The sequence below is a fragment of the Oryza brachyantha genome, chromosome 4 (assembly GCF_000231095.2).
Source record: "Oryza brachyantha chromosome 4, ObraRS2, whole genome shotgun sequence".
Lineage (NCBI taxonomy): Eukaryota > Viridiplantae > Streptophyta > Magnoliopsida > Poales > Poaceae > Oryza > Oryza brachyantha.
Window position 1 is genome coordinate 9,855,365 of NC_023166.2, and position 21,631 is coordinate 9,876,995.

Sequence of the window (21,631 nt, forward strand, 5' to 3'; positions counted from 1 at the left end):
ATAACCGCCAGCCGAAAAGGGCACGGCATGACGACGCGGTGATCATGGTTTCAGCTGCCATCCCAGGGGCACCACCGAAACTGCCTCTGCGAGGAGCAGCTGGTAGTAGCATACACGTAAGAGCGTACCAGATGCAGCCCAGGCACGCCATGGTCGGTGGCGGGCGGGGACCCGGCGCGGCAACGCATCGGGCGAGCCGTCCTGTTATAAAAGAGCCCGGGGGAGCAGAGCGCCTGCGCCTCTGCTTCCGTTTCAGTCGCTCCCCCGATCCATCCAAGCTCCGAGACGAGCCCTGTCGCGCTTTCCTGCCCCTTGCCCGCTGCGTCGCTCTCGCCCTCGCTCTCCACGGCCGCGAGCACGCGCACGCAACAGCGCGACGCGGTCCGGCGCTAGCTGTGACTAGCCAAGCAAAGCACGCGCCGCGGCTCGCCACCCCCGCGACGTTTACGGCGCGCCACCCGCGCGCTGCTGCTGCATAAAACGCCCCGCGCTCCCCTCGCGCGAGCCCATCCGTCGATCACGCGCTCCCACCCGCAAGAAATCTACCGCGGACGCGGGATACACTCTCGTCTTAGCACACAACAATAAGCAATAGATCGAGGAGGGGGGATAAGAGTAGTTTTGACTTCAAGCTTCAGCCACAGCCTCTCCGGCCCACTGCTTGGAGCGCGCTGTGCTGTATTAGACATACCTGCGACGGCCGTCCTTAGACTGAGTGGTTCATGGCAGCCGGAGAGCAACCGGGAACCAGGTCGTCGCCGCCGCGGACGTCCGGCTTGTTCCTTCTCGTCCTCGCTGTCATCCTCTCAGGTGAGCGCTGCTGCAATCTGGGGACTCCTCAGTTCACTTCTCCCTGCACTGCAAGTCTGAATTTTCATGTTATTATCGTTTACCAATCGCATGATACGGTTTGTCTTCTCGGACTATTTATCAGCGTGTGGCCTAAAATAGACCAAGAAATTTATCGCCCGCATGATATAGAAGGAATGATTAATCTTAGCAGTGCATGGTTCATGCTGATCCTGTTGTGAAATAGTTTTGAATTTCAGAAACTCTGAGCTTACAGCATGTCTGAACGATGGTTAATATTACTGGCTGGACTAAACTGTGCATACATATATGATCCTTGTATGAAGCTCCCTGACCGTTTGAGTTTGACCTGCGCAGCTAACTGGTGTCTCGGACTCTCTGTGTCTGTTATAAATTAGTCACTTTCTTTTGCATGGAATTAATTATTCGTTCCATTTTCTATTTTGTCTATTGCATCTTGACTTGTTTCACAATGTTTTTCCATGATGAATTGATTGATAATACCTCTTAATTAGTAGAGTCCAGCTTGAAGTCTGTTCTGAATTCTGAATGCCATTTATCTTTTTTCTGTAGTAAATAGTTCTCTCGATAAAGATACTTCGATAGGCCATACGATATGTTTTTTTTTCTCATAACAAATTTACAGTTCGAATCGCGAACTACTGCAAATGGTGGTTTTTAGATGTCCTTGCTGATATAATCTTACCTAAAATTTTAACGCATATCCAGTGAGATCACATGGTCCCCTATGTGCTCCATGGCGTAACGTAGGCTGCCCACTAAGATGGCATCACCCCAAATCCCAATACTAAATCCGAGCCTTTTTAGCGTTATTTACCTAAGAAACAAGTCCATTTGTCACCTTTTTCTCCTCTCCTTTTGGCCTCAATTTGACGTGCATCTGATCTGGTTCTGAGCTGTGATGACTTTCCCCGTAAAGCTTGTCTGCAATAGTGATTTGCTTAATACTACGCAGTTGCCAGCTAAATCTGATGAACTTTTTGATCACTTGTGGCCACTGGAAGAGAAATTCTATAAATCATGATCCTAGACTGAAACTCGAAAGTTGTTTGATAACCTAAGTTAAGTTGTTTTTTATTGACTTGATTCTTGGTGGGACACCCGAATCACATGCTCACATGTGGACCAGGCTTCTCACCGGATCATGTATTAAGTAATTAACTAGGATAGGATTGTACTATTGATCAGAGGCTCAGCTAAGATTTCTCGTTTCTTTGGTTACTTTTAAAATTTCATAGATTCCTTCACCAATTATCTGTTCAGGTACAATTTGGGTCCTTCGTGGACCACATGGTGAATGTTGTATTTCTTTCTGATTAGATGATCAAAACCATGTCATGAAGTTATGTCTATATATAGTGAAACTTCTTTTGGGCAAACGGTCCATTGTGGTGAAAACTGAAAACTGAACACTAGTGTTAAAGCCTCCTGGAAAGTGAAAGGGTTTGTTTACACAAAGTAGTTTTCCCCTTTCCCCTCTCTACAGAAATGCATTTTCCAGTTTTCATGGAAATAATGTTGCTTTTACTTATCCAAGACAACAATAAGCATTTCTACCTTTATTTTTGTTGTTAATTATACATCTAGAAAAATAACTTTAGGAAGTATAAAAAATTATGAAAATATTTTTTTTACTATTATTGAGAAAATATGTAGAGGTACCTGATTTTGTAGTGTGGAAATTTTACATTTTTTGAGGAAGTGATTCGAGATACCTCGAGTTTTATATAGATACCAAATTTCTTTTACACTAAAAGTTTGGTACATTTATGGTTTTTTTTTCAATGACCGTAAAATTTCTCTTACGAAAAACTTTCTTATGTCAAAATCAAATCTACTGATATGATTTTCATTCATTCAAACCATACATTTTCCACAATAGCTTAACTGATTTGTTTTTTGTGACTATAGTAGTACACTCCAATGTATGACGAAACTCAGTCAGTGTAGCATCCAGCCGTTGATTTTTGTCACATGTTTAATCATTCGTCTTATTAAAATTTTGTAAATATGTAAAAATTTATTTTATAGTTAAAATATATTTGGTAATATATCTAATCACAATAAAAATAAATAATAACTTTTTCTAATAAAATGAACGATCAAATGTATAAAAATAGTTAATGCGTCGTCTTTTAAAACACCGATGTAGTAAACAATAATTTTGATAAACATGTAACAATTGCAGATCAAATGCTAGCGGCATCAGCTCAAGGCATGTCAATTGGGATCAATTACGGGCAGATCGCGGACAACCTCCCTTCTCCGGCCAGGGTCTCACGGCTCCTCCGGTCGATGCAGATCAGCAAGGTGAAGCTCTACGACGCCGACCAGAACGTCCTGAGCGCGTTCCTCGACACGGGCGTGGAGTTCGTCGTCGGCATCGGCAACGAGAACGTGTCGGCGATGGTGGACCCGGCGGCGGCGCAGGCGTGGGTGCAGCAGCACGTCCGGCCGTACCTCCCGAGCGCGCGCATCACCTGCATCACCGTCGGGAACGAGGTGTTCAAGGGAAACGACACCGCGCTCAAGGCCAACCTCCTGCCGGCGATGCAGTCGGTGTACCAGGCCGTCGTCGCGCTCGGGCTGCAGGGCCAGGTGAACGTCACGACGGCGCACTCCCTGGACATCATGGGCAGCTCCTACCCTCCCTCCGCCGGCGCGTTCCAACCGGACGTCGTGCCGTACATCCAGCCGCTGCTCAACTTCCTGTCCATGGCGAGCTCGCCGTTCCTGATCAACTGCTACCCGTACTTCGCCTACAAGGCCGACCCCGGCAGCGTGCCGCTGGAGTACGTCCTCTTCCAGCCCAACGCCGGCGTGACCGACCCCAACACGAAGCTCAACTACGACAACATGTTGTACGCCCAGATCGACTCGGTGTACGCGGCGATGCAGGCGCTGGGCCACACCGACGTCGACGTGAAGATCTCCGAGACCGGGTGGCCGTCCAGGGGCGACCCCGACGAGGCCGGCGCGACGCCGGAGTACGCCGGGATCTACATCGGCAACCTCCTGCGGAGGATCGAGATGAAGCAAGGGACGCCGCTGAGGCCGTCGTCGCCCATCGACGTCTACGTCTTCGCGCTCTTCAACGAGAACCTCAAGCCGGGGCCGGCCTCCGAGCGGAACTACGGGCTGTTCTACCCCGACGGCACGCCGGTCTACAACGTCGGCCTGCGCGGGTATCTCCCGCCGATGGACGAATCGAAGAGCGCGCGAAAGGTAGGCGGCGATTCTTGTTTCTCTCCATTTCAATTCTGCAAATTTGTTACAAACTTTCTGGTGCTAGCTTGCCACATGCATATAGATATGGAAGAATTTTTAGATCAGGTTAACTAACTAGATCATCAGATGGCCTAAGCAAGAATAGAACACTCCACTTAAAAATCGGTGTCAAAAGTGGTTGACGACTTGACGCGACTGCTTTAATTTGCCGCGAAAGCGTGGCGCCCGTTCTCTGAATGTGCAGATGAGTTTCTCCCTTTTGCATCTTAACGACGGTGACGTTTGTCTTTGGCAGGTGGTTCCATTGTTATCCCTCATCGCCATTGCATCGATCATTCTCATCTTATCCTGAGAGGCTGAGAGTACATACTCTCGACCACTGCAGTAAAGTGGATTAAGATAGCATGTCTTGTCACTGAAGGTTCCCGTAGAAGATAGCGAGGTAAGACTGTTGGAATATAAGTATATAACCGGCAATTTCTTTCGTACTGTATCCTTTATGTAGTTAAATGGCTTGTTTTGGATGAACAAATTGAAGAAAACCGCCATATCTGGAAGATCTAGTAAATACTTGTAGAAGCAGTGTACGTAGTAGTTGGCCATCCATTAATCGTGATACATTAATACTCTCTCCGTAATTTATTAGACGACTTTAACTTTTTGGCATTCCTATTATCATTCATCTTATTAAAAAAACTTATGCAATTATTATTTACTTTGTTATGATTAAATTTATCACTAAATTTATTTTAATAATAACATTATATTTTCACATATTTTCACTCAATTTTTGTCAAACGTATACTTAAAAAACCAACGATGTTATATGGATTCTGAGAGAGTACATGTTAGTACTTTATTAGTAAAACTTGTTTACCATCCTTGAAAAAAGTCCTTTAAGATATCACACTAAGGCTGCTTTCGGCAGCCAAATAAGGTATCTTCTTCATCTCGTTTTCCGCGCGTACGCTTCCCGAACTGCTAAACGGTGTATTTTTTGCAAAAATTTTCTATAAAAAAAGGTTGTTTTAAAAAATCATATTAGTCTATTTCATATTTTTTTTTAATAATTAATAATTAATTAATCATATATTAATCTATTGCTACGTTTTCCACGCAGAATAAGTTACCTTATTCCTTCCCTAACAAACGCGGCCTAGTTGTTTACTAGAAAGTATAATCTTGAGATACCAAAAAATTGTATTAAAGTTTTTGGTACCTTGAGCTATTTTTCAAGGAGGTAAAAAAAGCTCTTATTAGTAGGATTGATCTACCTATATGCTCATGGTATTTACTAGTGTGTTCAAATATTAACCTAGTGTTACATTGCTCCAGGGAAGCTTCTGGGGGTTCTGGAGCACAGCATCATTCAGAAACGATAGGATCATCCATTTGGTGTGTCTTCTTTTTTAATAGCATTCAGGAGCTAAATTTGGCTCCACAGTGAGTAAGTGACAGTGGCGTAGAAGTAGAACTAACGAAAGCTTTGGTTTGATACAAGTCCAAATCTGTACAAAAGGACCTGGGTTTGACACAATTCATGTTGATTTTCTTCTTGGTACATCTTTCTTTATGCAAACTGTATATTGTATATCAGTGGGACAATGATCATGACACAAGTTAAGATCTTTGTGTTTGTACATTATGTTGCCCTTTTCAATTAGTTAATTTGATTTGTGACCTGTGAGGATGATGGCATATATGTTCGATGGTGCAGATTTGCATCATCGGCGCATTAATTTGGTGTGTGTACGATGCTACACGCGTGATTAAAAGTTGCATAACTATAACCTAATTAAACTAGTTAATGCTGAAAATTACCGTGGAATGTAACTTTTTTTGTTCGGAGTACAAAAAATTCTACAACGTAGTAGCCAGGGCAAATAACAAGCCAACTTGGCTCGTTAACGCTAACAAGCTAAAAGTGTTGCTCTATCTCATATAAAACATCTATATAGTTTTTAAATTTATTATTTTATTACATAACAAAATGATAGACACTAACTTAATAGATAACTTGGTGATACAAAATTTTGATGTTATTATAAGACTAGGGACTAGTGAAGAAGAACTAAATATATGAAACATAGAGATTTTTAGTACTATGAGCAAAGAGCTTAATTTATGAGCTAAAAGTTCAACTTGGATAGATTCACTAAGACTACAACTTCAAATGATTCGAGTAAGCTTGATACGAGTCAATCCAAGCAAGATTCGAGCTTTTTCTTTCGTCTGCCTAGGCGCGTTCGTTGTAAGAGATAGATAAGTTAACTTATCTGGCACGAAAAACGTAGTGATAGATTAGTATATAATTAATTAATTATTAATTATTAAAAATATAAAATAGATTAATATGATTTTTTAAATAAATTTTCTATAGAAATTTTTTTATAAAAAACACACCGTTTAACCGTTCGGTAAACATATGCCCGAAAAATAAAAGAGTTAAGTTAATTTACCTATGCAGTCTAACGCGGCCCTAGTCATAGCAGAAGAGGCCGAAAGAGCTAAGCAATATCTAACATCTCCACGAATCTCGGTGGGCTCATAGGCCGCGTGCCTTCATTTTGCTTGCTGAGCTTGTTGGGCTGTAGTTTGGTGGGCACTGGGAGGCCAGTCTCTGTGGTTTCCGCTGTTCGCCAAGGCCTATGGGCCACAGCTTTCTTGCCAAGCACCTAGGCCGCGTTCGTTCCCCTCTAATCTAACTTATTCTCCTCGTTTTCGCCGCATGTATCTTGAATATAAACGGTATATTTTTTAAAAAAAAATTCCATTCAAAAAAGTTATTTTAAAAAATCTTAATATATTTTATATTTTTTAATAATTAATTAATTATGTACTAATTTATTAGTACGTTTTCTGTGTCGGGATAAGTTAACTTATCCCCTACTCGACCGAACGGCGAGAAATCTGGATTCGCTCTTCTAGATCGATAACTCACTCACACACAACAGCTCCTTTTTGGTAAAGTTACAAAACAATTTAAATTTTAAATTTTGATAAAAAAAAATCTCACTCACACACAACAGCTCCTTTTTGGTAAAGTTACAAAACAATTTAAATTTTAAATTTTGATTAAAAAAATCTGCCTAGATTTAATCGATTTTTGTCAGTTTCTCAAACGTTTCCGTGAAATCCGAAGATGCAGCTAGTGAGCAATTTTTGATCCAGTATTGGAATTGTGAACCTTGCCTCCACCACACCGGATCAAGAATTTCGATATGAATGAAACTTTCGATATGAATGAAACTATCATGAAGGTACCAGAAAATGGGGATCAAGAACCATTAATTGTTGAAGTTCCTCACGAAAATACGAGGCTAATTTATAATTTGCAATAATTAATGTCACGTGAGCCCCTCTTAAGTTTCTGGCTTAAAAGGCTGCCTGTCGCACAACATCGAATCTGGTTCTGGTGCATGATGTTCTAGTCTATGCATGATGGAACTGAACAAGTCTACTGTTAATATGTATGATTGCTTTGGAGAAAAATGTGCTGCCGATTATGAGTCTTTGCCATCCTACAGAGTGCCATTGACATGCTCACATCCGCCGTCGTTGCATCTCCACATTCTACAGTGTGCTCCATGCATTTTGCCTGCACATTGAAATACTACTGGAATAATACTTGTGGACGGCTTAATGGCGGCCGATTCATGCTTTTCTAGGTACTAGAAAGCGCCATGACCTTATCCTCCTCCACTTCACCGATTATGGGGCGGCCGATATACCAAGTTCAAACCGGTATCCATCTTGTTATAGCTGGAAGTGGCTCTCATCCAAGATTATTTCGCCTGCCACAGGCTCTTGACTCTTGTCCTGTTCTAATATTCTCTAGGCTGTTGATAATTTGATATTACAGGGTCAACTTTTTTTGCATGCTGAAGTGGTAGGCAATGGATTCTTCAAAAGAAAAGAAAAGGTAACAAAATAAGTGGTAGGCAATGAGACATGGGTAGCACTTATCAATGTCAAGCTCTTACAGGAGCATCTATTATTTCATCCATGAAGCCATCCAGAATGTGGTATGGAACAGTGGAGCTTGAAAAAAATTGTGGTCCTTTTGGTGCTGCCTGCACAGTCCCCACATAGTGGGATATATTCCCCCAGCTGAGACCTGCTGAGTGATGTGTCCTTGCCATTTTGCAGGTCGGCTATTCGTAGAGATGAATCTTGCCATCCTAGTGCTGCCAAAGGTGATATAGGCTTTCGTACTTGTCTGTTTGGGTTGCGTTACTGTAAATTCAGAGATAATAACAGTTGGCTACTTGATCACTACATTTTCAGTCATTATCTGAAAAAGAAATTATACAGGATGCTAAGTGCACCTCAGATCCCTGCATTAGTTGACAAAGTTGAACATGTCTTCTCAGCCGACTTTCACGTTCAATTAAACAAGACGATGTTTTTTGTTGTTTGTTCCGATATCTGTATAGTTGAAGGCCATGACGACCTTGACGCTTTCGGTTGGGCAGTTGGACTGTTCGGTGAAAGCACCCCCACAGCATCTCCTGATCTTCTCGAAAATGCAATGGCAACACGATTTTCTCCGTCGTGTGCTCGTGTGCCTGGACGTGGCCAGGATTTTCTCCGTGTGGCTGACCGTCTCCTTCGTGAGCATGCAGTGCAGCCGTAGTGGAGGACGTGTTGTTACTGGGCGTACGTGCTCCCTGTTTCCACGAGAAGCACTAATTCCGTTTCCTCGCAAGTCTGCATGCGATGCTTTTACCACTGACGATCATGGGCAAAAACTGTGTCTATATATACGTGGCCACTTCTGAAACTCTGAAGATCAAGCCGCCCAAGTTAGCACCTTCACCAGCAGCTTTCTTGCTTGGAAATCTCTGGTCTTCGAAGATTCCTGCCCGTCGAGCAAAGAGGTCACATCGCTAGGGCCCTTGCATGATTGCGTACTTTATGATCGATATTGTGATGGCTGCAGAGAATCAATATCTTTTGCCTGTCTTTTTCGCAGGAACATCTACGACTCGAAGCACAGAGAGGAGCAAGGCCACTTTGGTTCCAGGGACCAAAGCGTCGAAGCTGATCTGCATATAGCAAAGTAGAGGTAAGAGCGATTGTGCTTGGTCCATGACATTGCCACGATGCGATAATCTCAATCCCTATATATTTGTGCATTCTGCAAGTGGCTTGACTCCAAACTACTCTGTGTTCTTGCCCTGTGCCTTCCTCTCCATTTGCAGGCTTTGCATTGCAGGAAAAGGATGGCAGCTTCTCATGGAAATGCGATCTTTGTTCTGCTGCTGTGCACCTTGTTTCTCTCGTCCTTTGCATGTGACAGCGGTACATTGTTCTGCTACCCTGCGTTGAGTATTTGTCTGAACCGTATCTACTCTGCTTGTGTATTTTTTTACTGTCACAGTCGTTTGCTTGCCTTCACGAGCATCTTCAGTATATTCCTTGTTCTTCTTGTTTCTGCTGTCAATTTGCACAATTCAAAATTAAGTTTGCAGGTGTTAGCATGGGCTGACGTTATCTTTAATGTATGTTGTGTGAATTCTTGATTTGGAAGCAGGTGGAGTGAAATTTGGTTACACTGGTTCTGTTGGCCCTGCCTACTGGGGAAACCTGAGCTCCAACTTCACTCGTTGCTCGAAAGGAAAGCAGCAGTCGCCGATCAACATCAAGACTAGCGAGCTGGTTCATGACCCGAAAATGGAGCCACTCCATAGGAATTACACCGCTGCAAATGCTACCCTCGTCGACAACATCTTCAACATCGCGGTATGTTTTGTTCTGAAGCAAACCTATTGCACTGAACATTATTGTGCAGTCTTCTGATAGTCGGTTTCTTTTTCTTCAGCTGCGGTGTGGAGACGCTGCAGGGGCTGTGAGCATTAACGGGAAGAAGTACACGCTGAAGCAGATGCATTGGCACTCTCCTTCTGAGCACACCATCAACGGCCACAGGTTTGCGCCTGACTGCAAATAGATCGACGAAATGCATAGGATGGATGCATCATTCTTGCTTGTGGTGATCACAATTCGTCGCAACTTCTTTGGCAGGTTTCCACTGGAGCTCCACATGGTTCACTCCGACGACAATGGCAACATCACCGTTGTGGCCTTCCTCTATCGATTCGGCAGGCCAGACCCGTTCTTCTCACAGGTAAATCACCGATCCTACAAACCACATGCCGTGCATTCGATCATCCAAGCAACCAATTAAGTAGCAACTGAAATTTTTCTTACGTGGTTTCGTTGTTCATGGGTGACAGATTCAGGATAAGCTGGCTCAGCTCTACGCAGAGGGCTGCAAGGCAGAGAAAGGCACCCCGCTTCCTGCCGGATTTGTGAGCATGCTGTCGCTGAGGCAGCACGTGCACATGTACTACAGATACGTCGGGTCACTGACCACGCCGCCGTGCGCCGAGAACGTGATCTGGAACATCCCTGCCAGGGTACATACATAGATACACACGCCTAGCCTCTCCTGGAAGACTCGACCACACTGTACCATGACATGCGACTTGCATTCTCTGAAGTCTGAACTTTGTGAGCACGAACGCTAAATGTTGCAGGTGAGAGAGATGACGCAGCAGCAGGCTGCCGCACTGATGGCTCCCCTGGAGGAAGGGTACCGGCGGAACAACAGGCCGACGCAGCGGACGAACGGCCGCACCGTGCAGCTCTACCACAGGTTCTGGGGGAACAAGAAGTCCCCGTAGGCTGCTGAAGATTGAAGACGCGCCGGCGGCGTCCATCCGGCCGATGGAGATCGGTGCGTGTGTTCTGGGGGGGCGTCCCTTAGCTTGTGTTGTGTCTTGTCCAGCAGTAGTTGTGTTTTCTGGAAGTAATCGTGCATTTGTGGCGTCTAGGTTTGCTTGTCATTAGTTACCGGGCTATACATTGGCCTGGTTTAATTTGCTACCGGTGTTATAACTCTGAAGTTATTTAGAATATGTCATATAGGGCTTTGATTTCTGTTACAAGGGACTTTTTTTTTGTTCATCTTACCAAATGAAGAACAAGTTTCGCGTTGACGCACTGACCCATTTCGAGCTCCAGCTCCTGATCATGCAATTGCCCGTGTGCCGCCGGTGCGCGCTCCCGTACGTGCCGGCGCTAGTGCAGCGGGTGCACGCGGGATGGACGGGAGCTTAGGCGCCTCTTGAACTATAACGCACTCGCGGAGAGAGATTCGTCGCGGCACTGCCGTGCATTGCCCAACCTTGCCGTGTACGCAAGCACGATGCTTTCGGTCTGTTGCTGCGGATGCGCCGTGCGCGGCTCGACCGCGCAATGGCAATCGCTGCGTCGGCTTATTTGCCGCGACTTCGTCCGAGCCAGACGCAAGGAACGTGCAGGCAAACTCGGCTATCAGGGTTGGATCGATACGAGATGGCGAGGAACGTGCAGGCAAACTCGGTAGGCTTGCGAAGCGTCTACCACGTTAACAAGAGGCAAGAACGAGAAAAATTTAGCCAGACTGAAAATGAATTTGGGCTGGTTGGAAAATAAAAAAATATTAACAGAGATGGTTTTTGTATGTTTTGGAGGAAAAAGTAGATGAATTGCGCAAATAAAAATATGGTTTTTGCATGATTTGGAGAAAAATAGATGAGTTTGGCTAGGTTTGAAAATTTGAGCAAAATAACAAATTAGAGGGCCCATCCGGGTTCGAACCGGAGACCTATTGATCTGCAGTCAATTGCTCTACCACTGAGCTATGGACCCAACATGTTATATTTAAGCATCTTTTTTTTAATAGCGTACGTATTACAAAACCATGTGTTATCCTCTCCAAGACAATGAAACAGCGGGGAGGGAATATTACAACTGGGTATGTGTAACCCAATTAGAAATATAATACATATATATGGGTCCTTTTTCTTAGAAATGAACCAAATTTTATATAAGAGTGAAGTGCACCAGCGGTCCCTAAACTTATATGCACATGTCATCTAGATCTCAGAACTCTCAAAATGTATTTTTGGATCCTCGAACTTGTCTGAGGGTGTCATATAGGTCCAAGAAGCTCTAACCCGCTCCGTGGCATGCCACGGTGGCGTCTACGTGTTGGTGGTGTTACGTGGGTCCCACATGTCAGTTTCTCTCTCTCCTCCTTATTCTTTTCTCTCCCTTCTCGTAGGCGCCACAGTGGCATGCCACGTCAGTGGATGGAGCTGGTCGAAGTGGACCTATATGACACCCTCGGACAATTTCGGGAAATTTCAGGAACCAAAAATGCATTTTGAGAGTTCTGAGACCTAGATGACACATGCATATAAGTTTAAGGACCGCTGGTGCACTTCACTCTTTATATAAAGTCACTCTTCTACATAATAAATAATCTCACCAAATTTAAGAAAAATTTGATTTTTTTTATAGTGTTAACATAAGTTTGAAAGTTTTAGTCTGAGTTTATATATACTAATGGGTTTGAACAACGTGACTCAAATGAGAAATACCCTCTAAATACCCAAAATTCAAATGGATATTATTCATGATTCACGAGGTATGACTTTCTAGATTCATATGGATGCTAATAAATTTAAATTTTTATATATATTGTGATTAATATTTTTATTGTTATTCGATGATAAAAACGTCAAAAGTTTTTAATAATTTTTTTAAATAATACGGTTGGTCAAACACCGCACATATAAATCAAAAAATGAAGTTTTTGTAAAACGAAGGTAGAATTTTTAACTCATACCCTATCCAAATAATATGTCTGGTAATGAATAGCTGCCGGCAGCTCGACACTGCACGACCATATCGAATAGGAAAACACGAAGGATGACGATATTTACGCCGATATGTTTCTCACGATGGATGAAACTCATAGCAAAAACATTTTCAATTTATACAATAAGTAGAGGGCCTAATTTAGTTCCAAATTTTGCAGTTAATATCAACAAATAGTAATTGATGGGGACTCCTATTTTTAATCTAATCCTGTATAAATTGAAATATAACCAATGCATATTCGGTTAAAACTTTAGCATCTATACTGTTAATAAGACTAATAGAGTAAAGTTTAAAAATTACTCCCTCCGTTCCCCAAAAGACCGTATTTTTGGTTTGTGTGCCGGAAGTTTGATCATTTATCTTATTTAAAAGTTGATAAAAAAATCAAACAATAGCAACCGTCTTTAAATTTTAAAGATATTAATTGTAATAAGTATTGCAAAAAGAAATTAAATAGGACAAAGAGTGAAATATTATATGTAAAACTGAAAAATAGACTTATTTTAGGACAGAGGATAACAACTATCTTTATAAAACTACCACTGTGCTGCGAATTTCGCTAAGAATTTCATGAAACTACAACAATAGATACAATATTTTTTAAAAAAACAACAACTTTATATTTTTGACAAGTTTACCGATATGTTGCAAATCGATGCCGTATGTCCTACATACGTAGAGGATAAAAATGCATTTTTCAATAATAATTTCCTATCATCGTATTTTTTTTGTGAAATACTGTTAAAGTTTTAGCAAAATAATACAGTTTTGACCATCCAATTTTTTTAAAAAAATCTCATATACGTCAAGTTATCGTTTCCATATGGCAATGTAACCCGTTTATTTCCACCTCTCTTCCTTCCCTTGGATCAGATAGGAAATCCTGAAGAGAAGCAAGCAACGGACTGAGCAACTAGCGGGAAAGCGTATATGTTTTCTTGCTTCATAAACTCCCCAAATGGACAAAAAAAAATAGTACTAGCGTATTTGGTGCAGTGCTAAGAGCATCTCCAAGAGATGTCCAAAGCTAATCCTAAAAGCTAAAATTTAAGAAATATGTCACAAAACACCTCATTACACTCAGAAAATACCGATGCCTGCCTGCAAACTATAAGAGCATCTCCAATGCTTGGGTGTTTAAATAGGTGCTAAAAAGATAATTAAGTTAAGCACCATGCAGTAGAGTCTAATGGTCCAATGCAATAAAATAAAATGGGTGCTTAAAATACTGAAGGTTTGTTTGTAGCACTCATACAAGCACTAGAACGTTCTAACCCATCTACAGTCAAGCACCGGATAGTTGTCTACTACTATGCACTACTATGCCGGTCCAAGAAAAATAAAATATCAAGCAACAGAGCTAGAGCTAAATGCACTAGCAGCTCACCTCGAGTAGTCTCCTTCCTCTTAACTTCTCCCTGGCTTATCTTGTCCTCCTCTCCTCCTATAGACCCAATGCTAGTACTTCTTCTTCAAGAGCTAGATTTGCTTCCCCACAGCTTCGTTCCACATCTTGTTGTTCTTCATGAGCTAGATTTGCTTTCCCCCAGCTTCGTTCCACATCTTGCTGTGCACTCACCACCGGCGACCGGAGTCAAGAACGATGGTACTGCAGTAATGCGGCCGTTGTGGCCGAGACCGGCGGCTGGCAGATGGGCGGGGGTCGCCGGAGTGGGGCCCACGACCATCAGCGAGGCCTCCATGGAGCAGAGCAAGAGCTTTGTCAAGGCCTTGTAGGTATTGAAAGTGCATCTAGACCCCTAATTTGTTTTGATGATTAATGATAATCAAATGATGAGGACTAATGACGTGTGTGAGAATGTGAAGGTATAAATAATTCTCATGAAAAAGTTGTTGTTGCGCCGCCCACGTGAAAAGAGAAGTCTAGTCAGTATATTCGTGTTGGCGTGTGTATTTACTTTGAATTTGAGTCAACTAGGAATGCCGTACTATAAAGAGAGGTGTGCAAATGAAATCTAGGAATGAATCCGGTGCTCAGAAATATTTTTGAAGTGAATCTTTTGCTATCTTTTTGAAGTTGTGCTGAAATTTACGGAAGTTCCGAAGGTACTGTCGGAACTTCCGAAGGGGCCAGAATCAGTTCTGTAAGATTCACGGAAGTTCTGAAGGAGACCTTCAGAAGTTCTGAAGGGGTCAGAATCGGTTCTGTAAGATTCACGGAAGTTTCGAAGGAAACCTTCGGAAGTTCCGAAGGGGCCAGAATCGGTTCTGTAAGATTCACGGAAGTTCTGAAGGAGACCTTCAGAAGTTCCGAAGGGGTCAGAATCGGTTCTGTAAGATTCACGGAAGTTCCGAAGGGGCCAGAATCGGTTCTGTAAGATTCACGAAAGTTCCGAAGGAGATCTTTGGAAGTTCCGAAGGAGCCTGAATCGGTTCTGTAAGATTCACGGAAGTTTCGAAGGTCTTGACCGGAACTTCCGTTGACTTGACTTTTCACAGTTGACTTTGAAATTTCTAAGTGTTGAGGGCTGCTATTTTGAACTGACCGGAAGTTCCGAATGAGACCTCCGGAAGTTCCGAAGAAGGAATCTTTTGCCCCCAACGAGCAGAAATTGAGAGGGGGGTATAAATACCCCCCAACCCCTCAAGCTAGGGGTGCTGCTTCACGTGTTCATCTCTATGCCCTTGGCTTGCTTTTCTTGAGATTCACTTTGAGTCTTGCTTTCTCACTTCCTCCTCTCCACGGATCTAAGTGATTTGGATTTTGTGTGTGTGAGAGTTGGTTGTTTTGAGTTGGTTTGAGTGCTTGGTGTTGACTTCGTGAGAAATTTCGTGAGCACTAGATTCATCCCAAGATCTCCTTACTAGCTTGTTACTCTTGGTGTTTGAGGACACCTAGACGGCTAGGCGTCGTTCCTCGAGCCACCGAAGCTCTTGTGGTGCGCCGGGAAAAGGTTTGTGAAGGTTGGATCTCACCTCCGAAAGGGAAGAGATACCTCGAGTGAGGGGGAGTGCATGAGTGCAACCCTGAGGAAAGGGTTGTGGAACCCGGCTCAAGTTTGTGCTCCTCAACGGAGAGTAGAATACCCTCAAGGATTGAAACTTCGGTAAAAGTCTCTGTCTACACATGTGGTGAAATCTCTCTAACTTGTTATTTAAGCTTTGCTTTTCGTTGCCGCGCGTACTCTAGTTGCTGTTTGTGCAAAGCTTGGAGGTGCTTTGCTTATTTGAGCTTTGGTTGGCTAGATCTACTCCTTTCTCGTTCTAGATCTGGTGTTGGCGGAAGTTCCGAAGATCAACGGAACTTCCGAAGGCCGGAAGTTCTAAAGCCACTGACCGGAACTTCCGAAAGTCTCAGCTTCCGCTTTTTAGGTTTAATTTTTTAAATCGCCTATTCACCCCCCTCTAGGCCTTGATATACTCTTTCAATTGGTATCAGAGCCTAATCTCCTTATTAGGCTTTACCGCTTGGAGAGATCATGTCGGGAGAGAGGAAGGGTGATGATGCGATTATTCCTCATGGTCGAAGCGATGATTACTCTGTCGTCAGGCATAAATACTTCACATCTACATCCTATTCCTCTTATAGCGGAAGAGCACCATACTTCAATGGTACGGAGTATGCCGCTCGGAAGCATAGGATGAAGATGCACTTAAAGTCTATTAACCCATCTATTTGGAGGATAGTCGAAAATGGCTATGTTTTCCATAATCCAACCGCACCCACCGAAGAAGATGACAAGAATGAGCATAAGAATGCTCAAGCCACCAATGCATTGCTTAGTGCATTGAGTTCAAGTGAGTTCAACCGGGTCGATGGGATCGAGAGCGCCAAGAAAATTTGGGACACCCTCCGCAATGTCCATGAAGGCACCGACGGGGTGCGTGAATCCAAGGTGAAAATCTTGAAGGGACAATTGGAGAGCTTCGTGTTGAAGCCGGAGGTGACCCCAAGTGAGATTTACGACCGGTTGAGCAAGATCGTCAACGAGATCAAGGGACTTGGGTGTAAGGACCTGACGGATAGTTATGTTGTGAAGAAGATGCTCCGGACCATCACACCAAGGAACTCAACCTTGGTAACTCTCATACGTGAGCGTGCCGACTTCAACACCTTGACACCTCATGACGTGCTTGGGCGAATCCTCGCTCATGACTTGATGGAGCAAGAATCCAAAGATGCTTGCAACTTCATCTCTCAAGGCTCAACACCGAAGAAACAAGACAGCCTTGAAAGCCGTCAAGGAGGCCGAGGTTGATGAAGAGTGTACTTCTCAAGCCGAGTATGACATGGCATTGTTCATCCGGCGGCATGGGAAGTACATGAGCAGAAGCGGCTTCTTCAAGTGAGACGCCTCCAAGTCAAGCTTCGGCAAGTCAAGGGGAATGCACTCATCACGCAAGAGTTTCGAGTGTGGTGAAACCGGGCACTTCATCACCCAGTGCCCTAAGCTCGATGACGACAAGAAGAAGAAAAAGAAGGAGAGGCACTTCAAGAAGAACAAGGGCAAGCATGGGAAGAAGGAGGAAAGGAGGCAAGCTCATATCGGTGATGAGTGGACCTCCGACTCCCAGGGCAACTCAAGTTCAAGTGATGAAGATGGAATGGCAACCGTCGCCATCAAGTCTTCACCACCACCGCCACCAACCCTCTTCAGCTATGATAGCAACAATGACGCTCCTTTTTGTCTTATGGCAAAAGAGCGTAAGGTATCACCTTTCTTAAAATTATTTAGTCATGACTTGATTGATGAAATTTGTGGGAGTGATGATGATAAGATTGAAGATGAGTTGGTCGATGAGCTAAGCAAGGAGTCCTTGCCAACCATGTATGAATTGCTTGACACTATTGAGGGTCAAGAGTCCCTTCTCGAGAAGCAAGAGGATATGCTCATTCGTGAGAAAGAGCGTAACGTTGAACTCGAGAGTGAACTCACTAAGGAGAAAAAGAGATATGCGACACGTGTGCGTCTTTACAAAGACACCAAGGACTTATGCTCACTACTTGAGGAGTCAAATGCAAAGCTTCTAGAGAAAGTGGAAAGCTTGGAAAAGGCATACCACTCTCTAGAGGATAAGCTTGACACAATCAACAAGTGTTCACCCTCCCTTAGTGAGATATCTAAAAACTCAAAGAAGTCAAGCAATGAGCCATGTGTTAAATGCAAGGACCATGACCTTGATGCTTGCACCTCAAACGCCAAGGCCGTGAAAGCCTTGACCGCTCGAAATGAGAAGCTCATGGGGTTACTCAACAACGGGCTTCTCAAGTGCCACGTGGGTAGTAAGGCCCTAAAGTAGTACCTCAGGTACCAACGTGACAACCACAACCGTGAAGGCCTTAGATACATTCCTCCACCTAAGGGAAGAGTTGATAGGAGTGTGATGATCAAGAAGATCAAAGGGCTTGACAACTTTGTCAAGGCCAAAAGTATCCTCCCTATTACTCATATGCCTCATTGTTCATTTGACACATCTTATGTTCTTAGGAGGAATGCCAATGGTCGTGTTGTGGCTCGCTATGTTGGTCCTCGGGACAAACATATTTCTATCAAGAGAGCTATTTGGGTGCCAAAAACACTTGTCACTAACATGAAAGGGCCCATGCAAGTATGGGTACCTAAAGCAAGAAGTTGAACTCTTGTAGGAATATGTCTCCGGTGGAAGGAGTTAGGTGATCGATAGCGGTTGCACCAACCACATGACCAGAGAAAAGTCGATGTTCTCATCTCTTGATGTAAATGGATCCTCTCAAGAGAACATCGTCTTTGGAGAACTTGGTAAGGGAAAGGTCGTTCGATTGGGTAAGATTGCAATCTCCAATGACCTCTCTATCTCAAACGTTCTTTTAGTAAAATCTCTAAATTACAATCTTCTTTCCGTTTCTCAATTATGCAAGCTTGGATATAATTGTCTATTTACCGATGTGGATGTGACCGTTTTTAGAAGGAATGATTCCTCCGTGGCTTTTAGAGGTGTTCTCAAGGGCAAGCTTTATCTTGTTGACTTCTCTTCGAAAGAAGCGAACCTTGAGACATGTCTAGTGGCCAAGTCCAACATGGGGTGGTTATGGCATCGGAGACTAGCCCATGTTGGAATGAGAAATCTTCACAAACTTCTAAAAGGGGATCACATTGAAGGACTAACAAATGTACATTTTGAGAAAGATAGGGTGTGTAGTGCATGTCAAGCCGAGAAACAAGTTAGAGTGCGACACCTCGTCAAGAATATGATGACCACCACAAGACCTTTGGAGCTTCTACACATGGACCTCTTCGGGCCGATTGCTTACATAAGCATCGGAGGTAACAAATATGGTCTTGTAGTGGTAGATGATTTTTCACGTTACACTTGGGTTTCTTTTTGCATGACAAGAGTGAGACACAAGAAATATTCAAAAAGTTTGCAAGAAGAGCCCAAAATGAGTTTGATGTCAAGATCAAGCAAATCCGAAGTGACAATGGTGGTGAATTTGAAAACACCAACATTGAAGAATATCTTGATCATGAAGGCATCAAGCATGAGTTCTCCGCTCCCTACTCCCCACAACAAAATGGTGTAGTAGAGCGGAAGAATAGAACACTTATAGAGATGGCGAGGACCATGTTAGATGAGTACAAGACGTCGGACCGGTTTTGGGCCGAAGCCGTCAACACCGCATGTCACGCCATCAACCGGTTGTATCTCCATCGCCTTCTAAAGAAGACTTCCTATGAGCTTCTTACCGGTAACAAACCGAACATCTCATACTTTCGAGTCTTCGGTAGTAAGTGTTTTATTCTTAACAAGAAGGCAAGAGCATCCAAATTTGCACCTAAAGTGGATGAGGGGTTCTTGCTTGGCTACGCGTCAAATTCGTGTGCATACCGTGTTTTCAACAAGACCTCCGGTGTTGTTGAGATCGTGCGTGATGTGACGTTTGACGAAACTAACGGCTCCCAAAAGGAGCAAGTTGATTCTCATGTGCTAGATGAAGAAGAAATACTGTACGAAGCTATACGGAGGATGGCTATTTGGGATGTACGTCCTCAAGTGTCAAATAGAGATGACCCTTCTTCATCAACACATGTTGAGCCATCAACATCACAAGTGCAATAACCGCCGTCACCAACAATCCATGAGCAAGATGAAGAAAGCCGTGAAGATGTACCACAAGTACCACATCCAAGAGTTCATCAAAGCATCCATCGTAACCACCCCACCGACAACATTCTTGGTGATATAAATAAAGGGGTAACAACTCGATCTCGTGTCGCAAATTTTTGTGAACATTACTCGTTTGTTTCCTCTATTGAGCCACTTAGGGTGGAAGAGGCACTTGAAGACGCCGATTGGATGATGGCCATGCAAGAAGAACTCAACAACTTCACACGCAATCAAGTGTGGTCGCTAGTAGAGCGATCCTAACAAAACGTGATTGGTACAAAATGGGTCTTCCGCAACAAACAAGACGAAAACGGCGTTGTTACACAAAACAAGGCAAGGTTAGTGGCGCAAAGTTTCACACAAATCGAGATACTTGATTTTGGTGAAACTTTCGCGCCGGTTGCTAGACTTGAGTCAATTCGGAGATTACTTGCTTATGCAACTAACCATGACTTCAAGCTATACCAAATGGATGTGAAGAGTGCCTTTCTTAATGGGCCTATTAATGAGTTGGTATATGTAGAACAACCGCCGGGCTTTGAAGACCCCAAGTACCCAAATCACGTGTACAAGCTTCACAAGGTGCTCTATGGGCTTAAGCAAGCTCCTAGAGCATGGTATGAATGCCTTCGTGATTTTCTTGTGAAAAATGGCTTTGAAATAGGCAAAGCCAACACCACTCTCTTTACTAAAAGACATGGGAAAGATTTATTTGTGTGCCAAATATATGTTGATGACATTATATTTGGTTCTACTAACCAAGCTTTTAGTGATGAGTTTAGTAGGATGATGACTAAGCGCTTTGAGATGTCCATGATGGACGAATTGAAGTTCTTTCTCGGTCTTCAAATCAAGCAATTAAAGGAGGGAACATTCATTTGCCAAACCAAATATGCTAAGGACATGCTCAAGAAGTTTGATATGGAGAATGCCAAACCGGCCCGTACACCCATGCCTTCAAATGGGCATCTTGACCTCAACGAGCAAGATAAAGACGTCGACCAAAAGGTATACTGTTTCATCATTGGATCCTTGCTTTATCTTTGTGCATCTAGGCCGGACATTATGCTTAGCGTATGTATGTGTGCAAGATTTCAAGCCGCTCCCAAGGAATGTCACCTTGTGGACGTTAAGAGAATCCTTAGATATATAGTTCATACACCTAATCTTAGTCTTTGGTATCCTAAGGGCGCACGGTTTAATCTCATTGGTTATTCCGATGCGGATTATGCCGAGTGCAAGGTGGATAGGAAGAGCACATCAGGAACTTGTCAATTCTTGGGTAGGTCCCTTGTTTCTTGGTTTTCCAAGAAGCAAAACTCTGTCGCCCTATCCACCGCCGAGGCGGAATACGTTTCGGCAGCGAGTTGTTGTGCTCAATTGCTTTGGATAAAGCAAACTTTGCAAGACTATGGCCTAAATGTGAGTAAAGTGTCCCTTCTATGTGACAATGAGAGTGCCATCAAAATTGCCAACAATCCTGTCCAACACTCTCGCACAAAACACATAGATATCCATCACCACTTCCTAAGAGATCACTCCACTAAGGGCGACATAGAAATTTCTCATGTGGGAACCGAAAAACAATTGGCGGATATTTTTACCAAGCCCTTAGATGAAAATAGGTTTTGTGCCTTACGGAGTGAGCTAAATATCTTGTATTCTCGAAATGTGGCTTGATATGTTGCATGCATGCATAGCACATTGTGACAAATTGCTTATTCAATTCATGAATGATCACTAGTCACTC

The 21,631-nt window shown here is 43.4% G+C and overlaps 2 protein-coding genes and 1 non-coding gene across 4 annotated transcripts; 2 read left to right on the forward strand and 1 right to left on the reverse strand.

The window, feature by feature from the left end:
* Positions 1-264: 264 nt before the first annotated feature.
* On the forward strand, positions 265-5,750 carry LOC102701997 (glucan endo-1,3-beta-glucosidase 14-like). Of its 2 annotated transcripts, XR_005811717.1 has the most exons (4): positions 265-810; positions 3,020-4,056; positions 4,355-4,501; positions 5,395-5,750. XR_005811717.1 is itself a non-coding variant. In XM_040523771.1 (3 exons), exons 1-3 carry the CDS (start codon positions 723-725, stop codon positions 4,409-4,411), a joined length of 1,182 nt encoding a protein of 393 aa, XP_040379705.1. In that variant the 5' UTR covers positions 265-722; the 3' UTR covers positions 4,412-4,717. The 2 variants fall into 2 exon arrangements, 1 of the variants encoding a protein (XP_040379705.1); XM_040523771.1 differs by lacking the exon at positions 5,395-5,750 and having other exon boundaries at positions 4,355-4,717.
* A 3,104-nt stretch (positions 5,751-8,854) lies between these two features.
* On the forward strand, positions 8,855-11,088 carry LOC102706281 (alpha carbonic anhydrase 1, chloroplastic-like). The gene is made up of 8 exons (XM_015836334.1): positions 8,855-8,939; positions 9,035-9,127; positions 9,264-9,363; positions 9,596-9,804; positions 9,884-9,990; positions 10,087-10,189; positions 10,299-10,481; positions 10,602-11,088. The coding sequence occupies exons 3-8, from the start codon at positions 9,285-9,287 to the stop codon at positions 10,746-10,748; spliced, it is 828 nt and encodes a 275-aa protein (XP_015691820.1). The 5' UTR covers positions 8,855-8,939; positions 9,035-9,127; positions 9,264-9,284; the 3' UTR covers positions 10,749-11,088.
* A 597-nt stretch (positions 11,089-11,685) lies between these two features.
* On the reverse strand, positions 11,686-11,757 carry TRNAC-GCA. Its single transcript has one exon. It is a non-coding gene; the product is annotated as a tRNA-Cys (tRNA).
* Between the last annotated feature and the right edge of the window lie 9,874 nt (positions 11,758-21,631).